Below are 21,572 nucleotides of genomic sequence, written 5' to 3' on the forward strand. Positions count from 1 at the left end.
ATCATGATAAATCCATTTAATATAGCCTACACCATCATGATAAATCCATTTAATATAGCCTACACCATCATGATAAATCCATTTAATATAGCCTACACCATCATGATAAATCCATTTAATATAGCCTACACCATCATGATAAATCCATTTAATATAGCCTACACCATCATGATAAATCCATTTAATATAGCCTACACCATCATGATAAATCCATTTAATATAGCCTCACACCATCATGATAAATCCATTTAATATAGCCTACACCATCATGATAAATCCATTTAATATAGCCTACACCATCATGATAAATCCATTTAATATAGCCTACACCATCATGATAAATCAATTTAATATAGCCTACACCATCATGATAAATCCATTTAATATAGCCTACACCATCATGATAAATCCATTTAATATAGCCTACACCATCATGATAAATCCATTTAATATAGCCTACACCATCATGATAAATCCATTTAATATAGCCTACACCATCATGATAAATCCATTTAATATAGCCTACACCATCATGATAAATCCATTTAATATAGCCTACACCATCATGATAAATCCATTTAATATAGCCTACACCATCATGATAAATCCATTCTTCATTTTAGACCGATCTAAAAAAACATGATATGAAGAAAATGTAGTCTATTAGTCTAGAAGAACAGAATAGCAGTTGTCCTTGTGGCCGTGATCTGGCTATGCCATTATTTTTTATTTATTTTACCTTTATTTAACTAGGCAAGTCAGTTAAGAACAAATTCTTATTTTCAATGACGGCCTATGTATGCCAGTTAGGCTCTACACCGGTTGTAAAGCAGATGTATGTGCTTCATTTTAAGAAGTTATTTGGCCACTTTAGTTGTGATACAAACCTTATCAAAACATGTGCGCTATACCACGCTAGGCTACATGAGGTGTGCGACTATGATTTGAAAAAGTCGCAAAAAAGGTATAAGGTCCCACAGTTGACAGTGCATGTCAGAGCAGAAACAATGCCATGAGGTTGAAAGAATTGTCCGTAGAGCTCCAAAACAGGATTGTGTTGAGGCACAAATCTGAGGAAGGGTGCCAAAAAAATGTCTGCAGCATTGAAGGTCCCCAAGAACACAGTGGCCTCCGTCATTCTTAAATTGAAGAAGTTTGGAGCCATCCTGCCAAACTCAGCAATTGTAGGAAAGGTCCTTGTTCAGGGACCAAGAACCAGATGGTCACTCTGACGGAGCTCCAGAGTTATTTTGTAGCGATAGGAAAACTTTCCAGAAGGACAACCATCTCTATAGCACTCCACCAATCAGGCCTTTATGGTAGAGTGGCCAGGCGGAAGCCACTCCTCAGTAAAAGGTACGACAGCCTGCTTGGAGTTTGCCAAAAGGCACCTAAAGGACTTTCAGACCATGAGAAACAAGATTCTCTGGTCTGATGAAACCAAGATTGAACTCTTTGGCCTGAATGCCAAGCGTCACGTCTGGAGGAAACCTGGCACCATCTCTACGGTGAAGCATGGTGGTGGCAGCATCATGCTGTGGGGATGTTTTTCAGCGGCAGGGACTGGGAAACTAGTGAGGATCGAGGGAAAGATGAACGGAGCAAAGTACAGAGGGATCCTTGATGAAAAGCTGCTCCAGAGCGCTCGGGACCTCAGACTGGGGTGAAGGTTCACTTTCCAACAGGACAACAACCCTAAGCACACAGCTAAGACAAAGCAGGAGTGGCTTTGGGACAAGTCTCTGAATGTCCTCGAGTGGCCCAGCCAGAGCCCAGACTTAAACCCGATCTAACATCTCTGGAGAGACCTGAAAATAGCTGTGCAGCGACGCTCCCCATCCAACCTGAGAGAGCTTGAGAGGATCTGCAGAGAAGGAACTCCCCAAATAAATGTGTGCAAAGCTTGTTGCGTCATACCCAAGAAGACTTGAGGCTGTAAGGTGCTTCAACAAAGTACAGAGTGAAGGGAATACTTACGTAAATGTGATATTTTCTGTTTTTGTTATACATTTGCAAACATTTCTAAACACATATATTTGCTTTATAATTATAGGGTATTGTGTGTAGATGAATGAGGGGAGAAAACGATTTAATCAATTTTAGAATAAGGCTGTAAAGTAACAACTCCTGGAAGAAGTCAAGGGGTCTGAATACATTCCGAATGCACTGTATATTTCCTTAAACATCCTATGTTGTGTGCTTGTTCTTTTACCAGGTAGAGCAGGAAAGTCTACCAATGCCATGCCCATCTTTTTGTGAGAAATTACACTGGTCACTCAAAACATTTATTTAGTATTTATACAATATAAATAGCTGCAAAAATACTTTACTAATGATTAGTGAATGGTTAATTGATGTGGGTGCAATGATTAATAAATGGTGACCACACAATTTATAGATACCTTATAAATGGTTTATTTCGGACCTTTAAAAGTGTTCTCCTGATTTCTTCTATTGAATTACATGTACCTAATATTTAAATACTCTAAAGTGGGCCGGGAGGAACATTTGAAATACACCAATTTGAAATATCTAGTTAGGCTGTTATAAGGTATTGTAGCGACCCGCACAGACAGCTGTGTGTTATGTGTTAGGCTAGGAGGTGGTTGTGTTGTACTGACCAGTACCCGGTGTTCGCGGGGTCCGACATGTCAATCAACCTGCTATCTGCCAATCACGGGAATGCCTGGAATGTTCTGATGCCGGGCATCCTGGTGGTTGGCGGAGTGGCGTGGAGGGGGGTTGGGCAGGGGGGTGGAGCATTGGAAGTTAAGACCAGGTTCAGCTTTTGTTCTCCCTCTTACGTCTGGGCTTCACAAGAGAAGGTCACGATTGGCTTGTGGGTTATCTGTCATCTTTTTGGCGTGTGCTACGGCCCAAACAGTAGCCTGTGTAAAGTTGGTTTAATAAACCGTCAATTCGCAAACTCAAGCCTCTGTCTGGACAATTGTTCATTTATGATCTAGTCAGGTCATTACAGTATTATATGAGCCAATGGTCATCTATAAGGCATTTATTCAGTGATTATTCTCATTTGTCTAATTATGTATTTATTCATTCCCAACTACTTTAACACTTTGAGTAACACGTTAAGGGCCCGTAATAAACCTTTTACCGATAAAAAACTAGTTCCTTAATGTTTGGGCTGCCAGACTTCCAGTTCCTTAATGTTTTGGCTGTAGCTTTCTCTCTTCCTCTCCTTTCTTCTATTTAATTAATTTATTGTGTTTGTCAAATAACGATGTCGGGACTAGTTTATGTGGATGCGGATAGATTTCCAGCGTTGTGTGCTTCGCCTATGTGTACATTTCTGTCAAGTTGTGACAGGCCTTTCAACAAATGAAATAAACGGGAGATAGGTGGGACATTCCAGCTTTCAGTGCTTTGACTATGTAATGTCATCCGACACCAGAGTCACTTGCTTCTCCAGCTCATAAACTCACTTGCTGGGCTGAAGAGACTAATTCAGAAGCGAATAAACTGATTAAACAATTAAAATACACAGACAGTCCACGAATGGATCTTTATTGTAATACATTTACGTTTAAAAGCACTCTATAAATGTGTAGAAGATGGCCATTGCCTTACTCGTGTGCTATAAAAGCCAATCTAACGACTCGTTAGGCTACATTGCAAGTAGACTAGTGTCCAAATGTTCCTCCGAATCCACCTTCCATAATTAGCCTACTATAGTAGGTATGAAATATATTTCATACAATATACAGGAAAAAATATTAGGCCTAACTGGCAGTAGTGGTAGTACATGATCTGTGTCAGTGTGCGTGACTGTCTTTCTGTTTTTTTCCTACCTCGACTACACCAGAGCAAATAATCTGTACATTTCTCCCAGACACAATTTTCGGACCAGCAGAACCAGAACATTTAGCAAAAAAAGTCTTAATTTCTCACTCTCTTTGATGGTACGCGTTTGCGTTTGAATGAGAACTTGCGCCACGATTGAACAGTAACACCACAAACAATGTTAAACATCCTAGGGCAGAGGTTTCATTCGTTCGCGATTGGTGGTCCAAAGATGGGGAAACACAGATACTGCCAATGTAATTGAATGCACTCGAGATGCCCCGGACATTCTTTCCTGCCCTCCCTTCCCAAACATCCCTTTGGAAGCCTCCCATTTCTACACCGTGCCTGCAACATACCTGTCGTGGGCTCGGCTATACTATACTACACAGAGCTACTGTACATCGAGCTCTGTAAACATCTTGAGGTTGCTCAGTGTGACAGGTTGTGGGCGGAGCGCAGCGCAGCTCGAGTTGACCATTCCGAATAGTTTTACATCGCTGTGTCCACCCCATACAGAACCAGTGTCCGCTTGCGGTGCACTTCCAGCGGTCAACTTCAAACTATTTGTTTTGCGGTTTCGGACCTATTCGAAAATTGTTTTATTCCCTTGCCAGAGAAGAGGCGAGAGGGAGGGGTATAGAGTGCACCATGAAGGATACGGATAAAAGGCATGAAGGAGGCGGAAGGAGAACGGGAACAGAAAAATCAGAGAAAGATCAGGTTTGGTCTACTATTATAAACTGCAATTTCGAACATGAAATAACCTTTGGGTATACGCATGGCAAACCCTTGCGTAAATTACGCTACAATATGTTATGCACCATGTGATTCTGTTTATTTGTTAAAAATGTTTCGCTGAATGCAACAAGTATAGCGTTAACCGATCATATAATAAATAAAACCTTTATTCCAAAATATACATTTCACTCGGATGTAATTTAGGGATCAAATTGCAGTAGCCTAGCCTACTCCGGGAGTTTGACCCAAGTGCGATTACGCAGATATTTGTAAAAAATTGACGCCCGTCAATTGTTAAAACAGACATCAAAACATAATAGACTAGCTGGGAGAGTGAAAGCCTATCCTATACTGACTGCCCTAGCAAGCAAAACAGCATTAGATGCACATTTTTGTCAAACATTGGTTATTTACACTTGTATACATTAAATACATGCTTTATAATGTGGACAAATATCCTGCCTCCATTGTGTTGTGTTATGGAGAAAATGGGAGTCATGTTTGCAGTAACTGCAAAAAGTTACAGTGAACCCAATAAAAAAGGCAGTAACTTTTTTATTGGTGCTTCTACACCTGCATTGCTTGCTGTTTGGGGTTTTAGGCTGGGTTTCTGTACAGCACTTTGAGATATCAGCTGATGTACGAAGGGCTATATAAATACATTTGATTTGATTTGAACTGCAAAAAGTTACAGTGAACCCAATAAAAAAGGCAGTAACTGCAAAAAGTTACAGTGAACCCAATAAAATAGGCAGTAACTGCAAAAAGTTACAGTGAACCCAATAAAATAGGCAGTAACTGCAAAAAGTTACAGTGAACCCAATAAAAAAGGCAGTAACTGCAAAGTTGGGCTGCAGTGTCTACTGTTTACCTTGGTTTCACTGAGCGTTGGGCTGCAGTGTCTACGGTTTACCTTGGTATTATTTATTGTTCTTTGCTGATACAAGTATCAAACTATATGACACTGACAGCCACATGCAAATAAATATATGAAAACAAGTTTGTGTAAACAAAACAAAAAAGGTAATGGAAACGTATTCCAGTGGGTGTACCAAGCAAGAAGGCAGTAACTGCAGTCTAGGGTCAAAGGTCACGTCAATGTCAATTTGAATAAAAAATAATCTCATAATAAGACAACAGATGACCACATCTCCAATGATATGCCTACAATTTTTTTTAAACGTTGAGGTCCTTTTTCTCAGTTTCACTCTATGATCAGTTACTGCTCTTTTGCCTTAACTCTCCAACCAGAGGTAAATTGCAGTAAATAGTCTGTGACCACGTCACCTCAATGCGAGTTGACTTGTGGTTGTCATTTAAATATAATTCCCTCAATCGCTTTAACCAATGACTGAAATTCAGTAGTCTAGAAGTGCTTACAAGCACCACTAAACTTTTTGTAACTTAATCTTGATCTTACAGTTCCACCAAACCTGTTGTAACCTAATCTTGATATAGCCTACATTCGTCTATGCCAGATGCTTTACATTCATTGCCAAAAATCTACAGACTCAGGGCTATAGCGAAAGGCCATTGTGTTTGGCAAATATTTTTTATATATCTGCACAACTGTAAATTGATCATAAATGGCACAGAATTCCTGTGGTGATTTGGATACAAGAATAACTTCATTTTCAACCCTTGTGACAATTACTTATTGACAATGACTATTCACCAGGAGTTTGGGGTGCTAAGAAGTATCTCAAATGTCAATAACAGAGCAGTTTGTTATCATTTACACTGAACAAAAATATAAATGCAACATGTAAAGTGTTGGTCACATGTTTCATGAGCTTAAATAAAAGTTCACCGTAATTGTCCATATGCACAAAAAGCTTATTTCTCTCACATATGTTGTGCACAAATGTTTACATCCCTGTTAGTGAGCATTTCTCCTTTGCCAAGATAATCCATCCACCTGACAGGTGTGATATATCAAGAAGCTGATTAAACAGCATGATCATTACACAGTTGCACCTTGTGTTGGGGGCAATAAATGGTCACTCTAAAATGTGCATTTTTGTCAAACAGCACAATGTCACCGATGTCTCAAGTTTTGAGCATGCAATTGGAATGCTGACTGCAGGAATGTCCACCAGAGCTGTTGCCAGATAATTGAATGTTAATTTATCTACCATAAGCCAATTTGGCAGTACGTCCAACCGGCGTCACAACCGCAGACCATGTGTAACCACACCAGCCCAGAACCTCCACATCTGTTTTCATCACCTGCAGGATCATCTGAGACCAGCCACTCAGACAGCTGATGAGGGTTGCCACAACTGAAGAATTTCTGCACAAACTGTCAGAAACTGACTCAGTGAAGCTCCTCTGCGTGCTCGTTGTCCTCACCAGGGTCTTGACTTGACTGCAGTTTGGCGTGGTAACTGACAGGCAAATTCCCACCTTCGAGGGCCACTGGCATGCTGGAGAAGTGTGCTCTTCATTAATGAATACCGGTTTCAACTGTACTGGGCAGATGGCAGTGTGGGCGAGCAGTTTCCTTATGTCAACATTGTGAACAAAGTGCCCCATGGTGGGGTTATGGCATGGACAGGCATAAACTACGGACAACAAACACAATTGTATTTTATCAATGGCAATTTGAATGCATTGAGATCCTGAGGCCCATTGTCGTGCCATTCATCCGCCGCCATCACCTCATGTTTCAGTATGATAAGGCAGGCCCCATGTCACAAGGTTTTGTACACAATTCCTGGAAGCTGAACATGTCCCAGTTCTTCCATGGCTTGCACACTCACCAGACATGTCACCCATTGAACATGTTTGGGATGCTCTGGATCGACGTGTACGACAGCGTGTTCCAGTTTCCGCCAATATCCATCAACTTCGCAACAGCCATTGAAGAGGAGTGGGACAACATTCCACAGGCCACAATCAGCACCCTGATGTGAAGGAGAAGTGTTGCGTTGCATGAAGCAAATGGTGATCAAAGCAGATACTGATTGGTTTCCTGATCCATGCCCCTACTGAGAATACAGATGCATATCTGTATTCCCAGTCATGTGAAATCCATAGATTAGGGCCTAATGAATTCATTTCAATTGACTGATTTCCTTATATGAACTGTATTTCAGTAAAATCTGTGAAATTGTTGCATGTTGCACATTTTTGTTCAGTGTAAGTATCCACAAGTTTGCACCTATACTTGCAATAACTGGGGACATGGGCTGGGAACCCTGTGAGGTGAGATGGAAGGTGTGTATGGTGAGACTTTGGAATAGACTGTTGGATATGCCAATTGCCAGAATAGCCAGGTGGGATCTACATAGGGGGAGCATGGGCAACCGAAATGTCTGACCTTTTCCAACAGTTGGACTGTGAACAGTTGTATGAAAATCAAATTAAGAGAGACAATGCTGTTTAAAAAAACAACTAATGATGCAAAACGGAAAGATATGGGTGGATTAATCATAAACCCAAATAGTGAACCTTTTGTTTCATTAAGGTTGCGTTTCTGTGTGAGCGATATTATATACAACCACCTAAAAGCAAGAGATTGCTATGTGCACAGGTAAGATCAGGGATATTGTTCCTGCGTATTGAAACAGGTGAGATCAGGGATATTGCTCCTGCATATTAAAACAGGTCGGTGTAATTGTGAAATGGAAGAGGAAAGACTATGTAACTTTTGTGACCTCAAAGAAATAGAGAATGAAATAGATTTTATCATCTATTGCCCTTTCTACCACGATATACCCTTGTCCTTATTCCTGAAAGCCCACCAGATATACTCTGGCATTGTGTGGTGAGTGATGAGTAGAAACTGAAAAGTTTTTCTGTCTATTTCCGTTCGCGGAATTTTTAGATAAAGCCTGTAATAAAATAAAAAGTGCAACCTATAATTAAATTATAAAAAGAATTAGCTCCTATAAAGCAAATGGCAGGTATTTATATAGATTGTAGGCCTGTCTCACACTTAAATCTTCCCTTTGTGCTAGATTGGGTTTAAACGCCTTCCATTTCATTTATCCGGATTATATATATATATATATATATATATATATATATTTTTTTTTACTGCCCTAGGGTTATAATTATTGCTCGGATAACCTTATTTACAATTATGTATTGATATCTTTTTCACTCTTTATGCGGCGCGCACTGCACAGAAAATTGGAAGAATTATCTCTGTGAATCATTGTCTATGAATCATTGTCTGTGAATCAAAAAATAAAATGTCCATTCATTCATTCACTTACAGACCATAAATGTAGGTTATGAGTAACAGTTGGCCCATAAATGTTGTCTGTATGCAGCCTCTCACAAACTAAACTTGTGACAATAAGACATGATAGCCCACATGCTGGTATATATGGTACTATGCATGAAAGTCATTGAGCCAAGAAAAATAAACAAAGGAGAGGCAAGCAATTGAAGGCTGGACATCTTCAAGAGAGCAAACAAAGAGACACTAGCCAGGTTTCCATTCAACCATTTCATCCGGGTGAATTACTGTACCTGACGCATTAAAAAAAGTCACGACCGGGTTGATGGAAACAGGAAATGTAGGGGCGTTTTCGTAAATGTCAACAGACAATTTGTTTGTTCGACATGGTGGGATCTTTTTTGTATCGGTCAAATGTATTATGCGCGAAATGGTGGTAGAAAACGCCTTTTATGCGCCAATATTGATTTAGTAACCATCATATTGAAGTTAACTTGGAGTCACGTGATGATATGTTGTGTGGTCCTCCCACTATGCCTTGGGAAAGCATGCAGTTTATTAGGCTACAGATGAAATAAGTTATGAACCTGGCAAAAATGCACGGTGATGAGTTTGATGCGCCATTCCAATAAATATTGAGGATCTTATTCTGGTGACATAATGATTCATGTGTGGCTGTTGTTTGTTATCAAATGTCTTTTATTCAGTCATCAGCAATCCCTCGAGGTGGAGGATCATTTTTTTTCACAGGTTGTTTTTAGGTGGCTTGCTTGTTGTGGGTCCTGCTGTGGCTGAGCAGGCCAATCCTGGAGCCACAGACCCATCTACAGACGCTGCGTGTGAGGTTGGAGGGGAGGGAAGTGTAGTTTTTCATTGGCCAGAGTTGTGAGGATGTCCTCATAGTCTATTGTAGCTTGGTGCGTAAATTGTTGCCATGTGGCTCTGTTTTGTGTAGAGTTCCCAGTTTGTTGTGTTAATATTGCATTTTTTGAGGTTGGTTTTAAGGATGTCTGTACCTTTTTTATTTTGCCCCCTTGTGTTCACCCCTGCCAGTTGCCAGTACAGCAGTTGTTTGGGCAGTGTCCTGTCCATCGGAGTTGATTTGGGATTCTATGCTTGGGATGTTGGCCTGGGTCAGGACGCAGGTCCGTCGATCCTCCCTCCTGATGTTCAGTATTTTCTTCAAGAACTGTTGCTGTCGACGCTCCAGTTTTCGAATGTGCTTTTTGCATGTCACCCACGTCTCACAGCCATAGAGAGGGTTGGGATTCTGACAGCCTTTGTACACTATGAGTTTCGTGTTGGTTCTGAGGTTGTGGTTTTTGGACACGTGATTTGTCTGTTCTCCAAAGGCTGTGCTGGCACAGCATTTCCTGATCTGTATTTCTTCCTCAATGGTGACTCGTTGTGAGAGGTGACTGCCAAGGTAAGCAAAGTGTTCCACGTTGTCAAGTGGTTCCCTTTCCAACGTGAGTTACTATCAGATTTGGTGGTTGTCCTTGGGCAGGTTGGTGGAGCACCTTTTTGTTTTCTGTAAGTTCAGGCTCAGTCCCAGGCTCTTGTATGCTTCGGAGATGCTTTTGAGGGCAGTTTGGGGTTCTGCTTTGGAGTGAGCGATAATTGCACAGTTGTCTACATATTGGAGGTCCTTGACTGTGGTAGTTATTTGATTCTGGTGGTCCTCACATATTTTGCTGTCTTAAAATGTAATCTAAAAGGAATGTAATCTAAAAGGAGATTACATTTAAAAACAAATCCTACATCTGTTGTGGAAGGGAAAACGCAAATGTCCTGCAATTCTATGCTTTTGCTGTTTTATAGGACTCCATTGGGCACAGACTTCAATTCAACGTCTATTCCAAGTTGGTTCAATGTTGAAACAATGTTGATTCAACCAGTGTGTGTCCAGTGGGCCATCTCAGGCATTTGTTCACATTTTGTAATGAGGCCGAGAATGTTTTTTGCAGTTTTACAGCTAGTTTCCTGCCATTCTACACATTTTTCTATCATATGCTATCTGGGGGCCCCATTCATTCTTAAATGGAAGAAGTTAGTAACCACCAAGAGTCCTCCTAGAGCTGGCCGCCCAGCCAAACTGAGCAACCAGGGGAGAAGGGCCTTGGTCAGGGAGGTGACCAAGAACCCGATGGTCACTCTAACAGAGAGAGAACCTTCCAGGGAGAACACTCCTCAGTAAAAGGCCCGCTTGGAGTTTGCCAAAAGGACTCTCAGACCATGAGAAACAAGATTCTCTGGTCTGATGAAGCCAATATTGAACTCTTTGGCCTGAAATTGTGGGGGAAATTCTAAAGAAGAGACTGTAGATTAGCAAAAATGGAGCAGTTAACCATGCACTGCAACAGTGCATAGTTAAGGCCCAACGAACATAGTTGGGTCTCAGCTTTTATAGAAAAAGTACAACCTCTTGTCTACAAGGCAGTTTAGCAGATGTGGGGAAACAGGGACGCAACATAGTGTAAAGGGCAATTGGTTTGTCTGTGCAGATTAAGATAGCCGAGGTTGATAGCACGAGGGCTCAAAAGTATAACTGCGTTTTGTCACAGTTCACACTATAATGTGCTCCTTTCTGCAAGGTTTTATACTGCTGACTTCCTACAGTAAACTCATGGGATGTCTCACATGCTGCTGTTGCACCTAAACGGATCTGAGCTATATGCCCAGTCTTCTGACTAAGTCACACAAAGACACGTTTAGAAAAAGCACTATATAACAAGAGACTATTATTTAAGCAGTTAAACACGGGATAACATGACTAATTATATAATTTTCCACGACAATGCCAAGCGTCACGTCTGGAAGAAACCTGCAGCATCATGCGGTGGGGATGTTTTTCAGCGGCAGGGACTGGGAAACTAGTCAGGATCGAGGTAAAGATGAACGGTGCTAAGTACAGAAAGATCCTTGTTAAAAACCTGCTCCAGAGCACTCAGGACCTCAGACTGGGGTGAAGGTTCACCTTCCAACAGGACAACGACCCCTAAGCACACAGCCAAGGCAACACATGAGTGGCTTCAGGACAAGACTCTGAATGTCATTGCGTGGTCCAGCCAGATCCCGGACTTGAACCCGATCGAACATCTCTGGAGAGACCTGAAAATACCTTTGCAGCAACGCTCCCCATCCAACCTGACAGAGCTTGAGAGGATCTGCTGAGAGGAATGGGAGAAGCTCCCCAAATAGAGGTGTGCCAAGCTTGTAGCGTGATACCCAAGAAGACTCAAGGCTGTAATTGCTGCCAAAGGTACTGAGTAAATGGTCTGAATACTTATGTAAATGTGATATCAGTTTTTTATTTTTAATACATTTTCCAAAATGTATTTTTTTTTGTTGCTTTGTCATAATGGTGTATTATGTGTAGATTAATGAGGGGGGAAAAACAATTGTGGAAAAAGGCAAGGGGTCTGAATAATTTCCGAATGGACTGTAATGGCGAATGGAGGACGTTCTTCCCATGGTTAATTTCGTGCCAGCCAAGTAGGCTATACTCCTGTTGTAAAGATAAGCAATGTGCTTAATAGTAAAGAGAAGCAATGTGCTTAATATTAAGAAAGTTTAGTAATACATGTAATATGTACAGTGTATAAAGAGCTGATGGGATTCTCCTCTTTTTAATAGAGGCCATCACACTTTTTTCTCATGCAGTTGCATAGCCTATAGAAATGTTGTGCAACATGAGCTCATTGGCTCTCATGAAGTGTTTGATTTTCAAGTTTGGTAGGACACTAATGCACATCAGCAGAATCAGAGCTTGGAGAAGCCTAATTATTTACGGTGACTAAACGGTCACATGGAATTTGACTGCCTTCATGACTTGTGACCGCTGGTGTGGTGGTAATACGTTCACTGTAACAGCCCTAGCTGTGATAGGAGAAAACCGAGGAAGGATCAACAATATTGTAGTTACTCCACAATACTAACCTAATTGACAGAGTGAAAAGAAGGAAGCCTGTACATAATACAAATATTACAAAACATCCTGTTTGCAACCAGGCACTAAAGTAATACAGCAAAAAATGTGGCAAAGTAATACACTTTTTGTCCTGAATACAAAGTGTTATGTTTGGGGGAAATCCAATACAACACATTACTGAGTACCACTCTGTCACGTTCTGACCTTAGTTCTGTTATTATATCTTTGTTTTAGTATGGTTAGGGCGTGAGTTGGGTGGGCAGTCTATGTTGGTTTTTGAGTTCGGCCTAGTATGGTTCTCAATCAGAGGCAGCTGTCAATTGTTGTACCTGATTGAGAATCATACTTAGGTAGCCTGGGTTTCACTTTTGGGTTGTGGGTGTTTATTTTCCGTGTTAGTGTCTGTGCCACACGGGACTGTTTCGGTTTGATTTACTTCACGTTTATTGTTTTGTTCAGTGTTCGTTATTCATTAAAAAACATGAACACTTACCATGCTGCGTTTTGGTCCTCCGATCCTTCATACTACTCCTCTTCGTTAGAAAACCCTTACACACTCTCCATATTTTCGAGCATAGTGGTGGCTGCATCATGTATGCTTGTAATCGTTAAGGAGAGGGGAGTTTTTCAGGATAAGAAATAAATGGAATGGAGCTAAGCACAGGCAAAATCCTAGAGGAAAACCTGGTTCAGTCTGCTTTCCACCTGACACAGGGAGATGAATTCACCTTGCAGCAGTACAATAACCTGAGAAAAAAGGGGAAATGAGAAAAAAAAAGGAACCCGCACACTGCTCTTGATAGTATCACTGCTCTTTAATAAGCTTTTTGTATCGGCCTCAGAGCTCTGACGAAGGCCGATACGCAAAGCTTATTAAAGAGCAGTGATACTATCAAGAGCAGTGTGCGGGTTCCTTAATTTTTTCAAATTGTATTAAACTGTTACCATGCACCTGCAAAAAAAATAGCTCAGATGTGCGAGTTGAATTTAGCAGGACAATAACCTAAAATACCAGGCCAATTCTACACTGGAGCTGCTTACCAAGAAGATGGTGAATGTTCCTGAGTGGCCGAGTTACAGTTTTGACTTAAATTTGCTTGAAAATCTATGGCAACAACCAATTTCACAGAGCTTGAACATTTTTGAAAAGAAGAATGGGCAAATGTTGCACAATCCAGGTGTGGAAAGCTCAGGGGGTTGAATACTTATCTAAGATATATTTGTTTTATTTTTCCTATTTGTTTTTACAAATGTTCAAATTTTTCTTACACTTTAACATTACAGAGTATTTTGTTATAGATCATTGACAAAAAATAATACCCTTTTTTCTAAGAATCACAACGTGTATGTTGACTATTTCACTTACACTTCAACATCTGTAGGCTGTAGCCTGTTATATAACGTTAGAGAGTTCAGCAAGAGTATCTAATAGTGACAATCTCTTTCCCTCACAGAGCTGGATCCCCAAGATCATCAAAAAGAGAGTTTGCACCACGTTCGTAGAGGACTCATTAAGGTACAGCCTCTCTCTGGGTCACTGAGTGGTCCATCTGTCTGACACAATACAGTTACAGGATTGTTACAATACAGTTACCCGATGCAAATTGTAACTAGTCCATGCAAAGCAAATGATGTCAGTGTGTGTGTGTCTATGTGTTATTTGTTGACTGTTATGGCTGGTTGTGTGTGTGTGTGTGTGTGTGTGTGTGTGTCTGTGTGTATTCATGTGTATCTCTTTCTCCCTGTCAGCAATGGGGTGTTGTGTCAGTGTGGTGGTGTGCGGGAGACACACTGCTCCATCGCTACAGGAGACTTCTTCGGGGCAGCCATCGTCAGCCAGTGGGACAGCTCTCAGCACTCCTCAGAGTACCCCACCGACGCCTTCGGCGAGTTGGAGTTCGCAGGGGCCGGCAGGAGACACAGCCATGTGGGTAACACACACTCACACACATGTATGCGCATGCACATATCAACACATTTGCATACACACATGCACACACATCTCTGTCAGTATTTTGGCTGAGTGATTCATTCATTAGGTAGCTGGCTTAGTGCCCGGTGTCTTGTAAAAAAGCTCACAGTGTAAAATATTTCACAATCGATTATTATTGTGAGCATTTTTACGCTTATGATTGGCTCTGATTGTGACATCAAAGTGTGAAAAGCTCACAGCTTGAGAACTCTCAGTGGTCAATTGCTTCTGTTTCTGCTTCAATTCTGTTTCTGGGTTACCAGTGTTTCTCAGGTGGATAACGTCAGTGCCTGATTGAAATTGACACTGTAAACGTGAATAAATAAGCAATGATCACTTAAAAAATATATTATTGGCATGACGTGGCCCTTTTTGGGTATAGCTCGTGCCCCCCTCTCTCTCCTACACCCAGGTTCTGTTATCTCAGGTCATAAATTCCTGGAGGATACTCTCTCCTCCTGGCCATGCAGAAAGAGACACATAGAGAGAACAAAGGATTTCACATGGCGAACTCCTAAATCCCCAAAATAGAGATTTTATACAAAATGTCCACTTGTGAGAAGGTGGGAATGGTCCGTGGACACTTAAGGGACGGGTATGACGAGTGTGTTTCATTTGGTGACCTCAGGACAGGAAACACACATGACTATATCTCTGAATATGTACATTTCTCAGTTATGGGGTTTGCATCTAATTCTTGTATAAAATGAATGAGTAAAGATTCAACTATTTGTGAAATGATGTAATATGATGTTAAACCTTTAAAGTTTAACCAAGTCATTGGCCCGCCCTCGTGAGCACAGACATGATCTGGCGTCATGGAACAGTCCTTTTCTATTGTTACGAATAAAAACCCCTCCTGAAGAAATCCTCTTCAGACCACGCGTACCTCGATGGACACTGAGGGAGCACAGGTTGAGTTTAGACCACAAAAACCTCAGTATAAGCTAAGGTTGCAATGGTTGTTGAATTCCTAACCATACCACATGGAGCATTGGCTACACGGCTGGAAATGGTTCAACTCTGAGACTATCGATCCCGAAAGAATAAGAGCAAATCTTAGATACTAATTACTAGTCTGCAGCTAGAAATGATGTCAACCTGCGAAGCCCGACAACCGCCGTAAGAGAACATTTCTGAATGGTACTCTGAAGTATCCATTCTAACCACAAAAGACTTCAGGGAAGCAGAGAGAGACCCTCGGATGAACTTTCCAACAGTCTACTGTGTTGTTTGTTTATGCATTTCTGTGATTATTTAGTTAGTTAGTAAATAAATGATTAAGACAATTGATGTATGGATGATTCATAGTAAAGGCTGGGTTTGTGCAGATAACCAACAATTTACGACATTTGGAATGAGACTAACGTGAGGTTAGGAATAATTCATTAATTAGAAGACTGATCAGATATGAAAATATCTGAAGATTTTCCTTGGTGCCCCAACTTCCTAGTTAATTAAATTTACATGATTCGTTTAATCACGTAATAATAATTACAGAGAATTGATTTGATCAAATAACAGTCTTCACTTTAATGATGCCAAAGACACGACATATTATGACGCCCCTTGCAAGGAATCTAAGTGACTTTGCTGTTGAATTATATATATATCAATTGTGCAAACAGACTGTTGTATGCGGATAGAGAAAGATATTGCTTGTGTGTGTTTCCATTTGAACAAGCTAAGAAGAGTGCCTCCAGTCGTCTGCCGATAGTTAGGGCAATGAGTTGTAAATTCCAGATTTAGTCCGTTAAGGCCAAGCGGTACGATTTCTGTCTAATTTCTAGAGCAAGGGCAGAGCCAGTAAGGTTAGAAATAAGATAGATCTCTTCGGTGACTGAGCCGTCCGCCTACCGCGCTAAGACAGTGTGGTTAGGCCACAAGCGTATCTGTATTTATGTACCGTGTCGCTCCGGTCAACATAATGCTAGCAAAGTATGCCGAATGGGTTCATGTGAGACGTCACTAGTAAATCCCCCTTTCCATGGTGAAGGGGCCCTATTTTGTGCTTGGAAGTGAGATTTATTTTACAAAGTAGGATAAACTTGCCCAAGATGCTAAGCTAACAAAGGGAAACAGTATTTTATTTTTCCTGTGTCCCGTTGAAATTCCTCCGCCTTGCGCGGCGGAAGTCCCGCCCTTTTGTACTTCCGTTTGATTTCAGCTTTCTGCAATCACTCGTGGTGAAGAATCGCCAGTACATCACTTGAAAAATAATTAGGTGACACCCAAACGTGGATCACGTTAAGATATCCAGCAAACTGGATATCGATGTCTCATTCAATTTAACCTCTCTGGGATATGTGGGACGCTTAGCGTCCCACCTGGCCAAAAGCCAGGGAAAATGCAGAGCACCAAATTCAAATAAATTACTATAAAAATCCAACTTTAATTTAATCACACATGCAAGATAGAAAATTAAAGCTACACTTGTTGTGAATCCATCCAACATGTCAGATTTCAAAAAGGCTTTTCGGCACAAGCAAGCGATGCTATTATCTGAGGATAGCACCTCCATAAACAAAGAGAGAAACCATATTTCAACCCTGCAGGCGCGACACAAAATGCAGAAATAAGAATATAATTAATGTCTTACCTTTGACGAGCTTCTTCTGTTGGCACTCCAATATGTCCCATAAACATCACAAATGGTCCTTTTGCTCGATTAATTCCGTCGATATATATCCAAAATGTCAATTTATTTGGCGCGTTTGATCCAGAAAAACACCGGTTCCAACTTATGCAACGTGACTACAAAATATCTCAAAAGTTACCTGTAAACTTTGCCAAAACATTTCAAACTACTTTTGTAATACAACTTTAGGTATTTTTTTACGTAAATAATCAATAAAATTGAAGACGGGATGATCTGTGTTCAATATAGGAAGAAAACAAATTGTAGCATGCTTTCTGGTCACGTGCCTCTATCTAACAGTACACTTCAAATGACCCTCGTTCAAGATGGCCGTACTTCTTTATTACACAAAGGAATAACCTCAACCAATTTCTAAAGACTGTTGACATCCATTGGAAGCGATAGGAACTGCAAGAAGGTCCCTTAGGAATCTGGATTCCCAATTAAAACCCTATTGAAAGAGAGTGACCTCAAAAAAAAATCTGAATGGTTTGTCCTCTGGGTTTCGCCTGCTAAATAAGTTCTGTTATACTCACAGACATGATTCAAACAGTTTTTAGAAACTTCAGAGTGTTTTCTATCCAACTCTACTAATTATTACATTATCTGGTATTGGAGCGTTGAGAGATGACGCACAACAACGTTTTCTACCACAAAACCACGATTTCAATAACCTCCGCAGTCTAAATAACTGTAAAGTACGTCGTCATCAAAACGACTACCGCTACACTCGACCTGTTCGCTACGTTCCTGCACCCAACCCACACGAAGTGTCAGAGCACAAGGGTAACAAAGGGTTGAAGGACGATCAAAACGTAGACCAATGTTCTCCAGAAGTTCCACTATTTGAAGAACTAAAGCGAGAACATTTTGAGAAAAGGGTTAAAGATAAGTCACAAGGACTAGACGGGGAATTACCGGACACCAAGTCCGCAGGAATTAACACCCATAGCAAGGACGGTAAAATTCAAATTTCTCCCGCTCTCATTCGAGACCCTATCCAGGGCCCGCTTGATCAAGAAACAAGCCCACAGGCTTTGTCTATAGACTCTGATACAAAGGTTTCAAAGTTAAAGGTCAAACTCTTCATTAAAGCCAAGCCCACTCAAAATTTGAAAAGTTGATCTGCTTCCACCTTGAACAGAAATGGCACATCACGTCATTGTGAACGACCACTCCGCTTTGTGGGGAATATGTCCACTAAACACTAATCTAAACGCCCATACCTGGAAACAGTCCTGGAGGATTGCTTAACTTGTCATGCGCTAATTGATTCGGGCGCAACAATATCGTCCATCTCTCAAACAATGTTCAATGATCTCAAAAAAGCTTTGAACCCAACTAAACGTTGGTTAAAAGTGTAACGATGTGACACTACACTTCGAGGGGCCCCTCAGACTACTTTGCCTCTCACATTGAGAGTCATGCTGAAACTTCACTTCCAGGACATATCACTCATTCACCCTGTGTATGTTACCAGCCTCAACTGTACCCCTGCTACTTGGAGCAGACTTGATGGATCGGTTACTCCCATTGATGGATTGGAAGGCCACAGTGCCTTCTCCACTGACCACACTGTTCTCCCCTAACTCTAGCTGCAATGCAGTCATTCACGAGGGGTATATGTCGAAAGCACCCCTTGGGAAAAAGACGTTTAGAAACCTCTTGGTGCAGAATCCGATCCAAGGAGATATTACGACACATTACATCAGCCAACCTAATTGACCATTAGTTTCATGATTTCGAGCCAGCTGTCTCTGTGAATTAGCAACTTCCCTCCTCCTTGCAGTCGTGCAGTACGGTAGTTGAGATTAACTTATCTTGCCATTCGGACACTTCTGCAAGCACTGCGGTCGTCTCAGCAAGAAAAACATTGATGATACACCTTCGGCTTTGTGGGGGACTGTCACCCCTTACAATGACACTAATGGCTTCAGTCCAGCAACTGACCACTGGTGAAACACTTTGCGATATCACAGACCGATATCCTCGTCTCAGTTCACAGGTACTGAAGAGTTTGCCACATGCGGACGTGGTGGTGACTGACAGGCCTCCACAGCCACTGAGCGTTTTGAAGCACAAACACCAGGAGATTTGGTTGAAAGGTTACAGCCATTCTCATAACAACGTGGCCGTTGACAACTCGTACATAGGGTCCGACCTTTTCATTTGCGTCTCGGATACCAACCCCACCCGCTCACCTTCCAGGTTCACCTTCCAACAGGACAACGACCCTAAGCACACAGCCAAGACAACACAGGAGTGGCTTTGGGACAAGTCTCTGGATGTCCTTGAGTGGCCCAGGCAGAGCCCGGACTTGAAGCCGATCAAACATCTCTGGAGAGACTTGAAAAAAGCTGAGCAGTGATGCTCCCCATCCAACCTGACAGTACTTGAGAGGATATGCAGAGAATAATGGGATAAACTCCCAAAATACAGGTGTGCCAAGCTTCTAGCATCATATGCAAGAAGAATACCCAAGAAGAGTCGAGGCTGTAGTCGCTGACAAAGATGCTTCAACAAAGTACTGAGTGTCTGAATACTTATGTAAATGTTATATATCTGTCTGTATTTTTCTTTTTCTAGCAAAAATCTTTTAACACCTGTTTTTGCTTTGTCATAATGGGGTATTGTGTATAGACTGATGAGGGGGGAAAACTATTTAATCAATTTTAGAATAGGGCAGTAACGTAACAATGTGGAAAAAGTAAAGCGGTCTGAATACTTTCCAAATGCACTGTAAAAGTAAATTGAAGGGATAAGATCAGGGCAACATTGGAAATTATGGAAAATAATATTCCCATTTGGGGAAAAGTCAATTCCAGCAATATATTTACCCTACCATGGGCCCCTGCCAATGGAGGCTGGTGGGAGGAGCTATAGGAGGATGGGTCATTATAATAGCTATAATGGAATAAATGGAATGGTATCAAACATATGTAAACCACATGTTTGACTCTGTTCCATTAATTCCAATCCAGTAATTACAATGTGCCCATCCTCCTATATCTCCTCCCACCAGCATCCACTGGCCCCTGCCCATGATGGGCTACCACTTTATCTAAAGATAAGACTGGAACAAAAAGGGCTATTATTATGAACTACGAAAGCCTATGTCAGTGGAAGTCAGCTGTATTGAAAGTACTTAACTTATGACACACCTGATTGAAAAATGTGGGGGAAATGCAAGTGGCCCTGGTTTCTATACTATTTTGCTAGCTACGGTAGCGCTGCCCGGGCAACAACCCCTCTACAAAAATGATGAGGTGTCTCCAGGTGTGTTTATATTTTAACATTGTGAAGCACGCCGATGCGTATCCATTACATATTGAGGTACACCTTATGTGTGGTTTTATTTTACATTTTTAAATGTACCCCTTTTTCAGTCTTTCAGTCTTGTCTCATCGCTGCAACTCCCGTATGGACTCGGGCGAGGCGAAGGTCGAGAGCCGTGTGTCCGACGAAACACAACGCAACCAAGCCACGCTGCTTCTTGACACAATGCCCACTTAACCCGGAAGCCAGCCACACCAATGTGTCAGAAGAAACACCGTACACCTGGTGACCGTGTCAGCGTGCACTGCGCCCGGCCCACCACAGGAGTCGCTAGTGCGCAATGGGACAAGGACATCCCTGCCGGCCAAACCCTCCCCTATCTCGGACGAAACTGGGCAAATTGTGCACTGCCCCATGGGTCTCCCAGTCGCGGCTGGCTGCAACACCCTATGTGTGGCTTACCTTGACTTCCTCCTTGAGGTCATGGGGATCCACATAGACCTTAGGAAGATCCAGGGAGATGAAGCTAGAAATAGTTATGGAAAAAGATGCATGAATAACCAGTGATAATAACCCATTGTAATGAGTTACATTATGGACCAAGCTGATTGACTGTTTACTAGGAGTGAACAGTGGAACAGTATTTAATTTAATACGTTCCTTGGGACCCCCAGTTATTTTTGTTCAATTCCAACAGAAGTACAACTGAGGTATAGTCAGTGACATCTCAGGTGAAATGTACAGAACATTGCAAGTGCAAATGTAATGAATAGAGTTATTACAATTTCCTATTCTACTTGGCAGATAATTATATTTGTTCTAGACAAAACATTTATATCCCCCTGGACATCCCTCCTCAAGCAATTGATTAGTTGAATCAGGTGTGACAGGACAAAGATATGCAACAGCTAGTGGCCCTGGAGGAACGGAGAGACGCGGGGGGCTGCCTTAATCGACATCCACGCCATCGGCACCTGGGGAACATTGGGTTAACTGCCTTGCTCAGGGGCAGAACGACAGTTTT

General features: G+C 41.6%; 1 protein-coding gene across 1 annotated transcript in view; it reads left to right on the forward strand.

Annotated features, from left to right (window-relative positions):
- Positions 1 to 4,195: 4,195 nt before the first annotated feature.
- LOC115109990 (transient receptor potential cation channel subfamily M member 4-like) overlaps positions 4,196 to 21,572 on the forward strand; it is a 68,382-nt gene continuing 51,005 nt past the window's right edge. The window contains exons 1-3 of the mRNA XM_065011110.1: positions 4,196 to 4,524; positions 14,117 to 14,178; positions 14,412 to 14,589. Of these exons, the coding sequence (XP_064867182.1) occupies positions 4,453 to 4,524; positions 14,117 to 14,178; positions 14,412 to 14,589 (312 nt within the window). The 5' untranslated portion in view covers positions 4,196 to 4,452. The remainder of the gene's footprint in view (positions 4,525 to 14,116; positions 14,179 to 14,411; positions 14,590 to 21,572) is intronic.

The sequence above is a fragment of the Oncorhynchus nerka genome, linkage group LG26 (genome assembly GCF_034236695.1).
Source record: "Oncorhynchus nerka isolate Pitt River linkage group LG26, Oner_Uvic_2.0, whole genome shotgun sequence".
Classification (NCBI taxonomy): Eukaryota; Metazoa; Chordata; class Actinopteri; order Salmoniformes; family Salmonidae; genus Oncorhynchus; species Oncorhynchus nerka.